At 59.8% G+C, this 1404-nt stretch overlaps 1 protein-coding gene across 1 annotated transcript in view; it reads right to left on the minus strand.

Annotated features, from left to right (window-relative positions):
* DISC1 (disrupted in schizophrenia 1) overlaps window positions 1-1399 on the minus strand; it is a gene marked incomplete at its 5' end in the record, with an annotated part of 48837 nt that extends 47438 nt beyond the window's left edge. The window contains one exon of the mRNA XM_014535935.1: window positions 1214-1399. Within this exon, the coding sequence (XP_014391421.1) occupies window positions 1214-1399 (186 nt within the window). The remainder of the gene's footprint in view (window positions 1-1213) is intronic.
* Between the last annotated feature and the right edge of the window lie 5 nt (window positions 1400-1404).

Raw genomic sequence — 1404 nt, forward strand, 5'->3', positions numbered from 1 at the left:
ATCTCTCTCCCTTCCTCTCTGTAAAATATCAATAAAATATATTTTTAAAAAAAAAAAAAATAATAATAATCACTGGCCGCGGTGAGTGCTGTAACAGGGACATGCCCAAAGTGCTTTGGGAACAAAATGGAAGTGGGGGGACACATTGGGTGCAGAGGGGGCAGGAAATGTCACACGGGGAAGTGGCTTCGGAGCCCCCAGAAAGGATACACAGGAGCCGGGCCGGTGGGAAGGTGCAGGAAGGAAATTCCAGGCAGAGGGAAAACTGTGAGCAAAGGTCTGAGGCGCAGCCGCCCGGGGTCTGCGGACAGGAAGCAGCGCCAGATGGCCCAGCAGGAGGAAGGCACCCCCGGGCGGGCTGGCGGGGAGGAAAGGCCGAGATGATCAGGATATGGAACTTGGATGCCGTCCCCCGGGAGCAAGGAGCCCCAAAGGTTCTGAACCAAGGACTAACCCTCTCCCACCACCGCCCAGGAACACAGCTCTGCTTGCTGGCCACGCGGTGGGTGAACTGGAGGAAGGTAATACGTCAAGAATCTCTTGCAAGCCTGGTCGCTGTGCCTCAGGGGTTGCATGTCAATCCATGAACCAGGAGGTCACGGTTCGATTCCCGGTCAGGGCACAGGCCCGGGTTGTGGGCTCCATCCCCAGTGTGGGGCGTGCAGGAGGCAGCCGAATAATGATTCTCCCTGATCATTGATGTTTCTGTCTCTCTCTCCCTTCCTCTCGTAAATCAATTAAAAAATAAAAATAAATAAAAAGAACAAGGAAGTTGAGGGGTTTAATGGAAAATGCCCTCTGGCAGGCAGATCCCACAGTAGGAGGGTGGCGCCCCACACGGGCATCACCACTCTGTAACTCTCAGCCCCCACAAGGCCGGCTCCGGCCCCTGCTCCCGGGCCGGCCCCTCTCGCTGGCTGGTTCCTGTTTCCTAGCCGAGCTGGGCTGCACTAACCATGCATCACCTGGGCCTGGATCGGCAGGGGAGCCCTCGGCCCAACAGACGGCAAATCTGAGCTCCTCCGTGACAGAGAAGCTGAAAGGAGAACAGATCTGTGTTCGGAGGGAAAAGGAGAAGCAGGAGACGGGCGTGCAGCAGCGTCTCCTGCAGCTTCGGGGGGAAGTCGGTCACCCCCAGAACCGCCCGCTTCCTGCCCTCTGCCCGGAGCTCATCGGAGCCGGTGACCCGTGGCCCGGGCCTGGGGACACCCACCTCCAGCCGTCGGCGGTGGCTGAGCAGACACCCCTGCAGCAGGGGCTCGCACTTCCGGAGCAGCGGGTCCCAGCGGCTAGCAGCCCCCTCACACTTTGGGGGATCCGGGGAGCAGGAGGAAGCGGCGTCTGTGTCCAGTACAGAGAGTGGCTCACCCTGCAGCCGGGGGCCGCCCGCCCGGGTCCAGGAGG

This window comes from Myotis brandtii, unplaced genomic scaffold (assembly GCF_000412655.1).
Source record: "Myotis brandtii unplaced genomic scaffold, ASM41265v1 scaffold1026, whole genome shotgun sequence".
Lineage (NCBI taxonomy): Eukaryota > Metazoa > Chordata > Mammalia > Chiroptera > Vespertilionidae > Myotis > Myotis brandtii.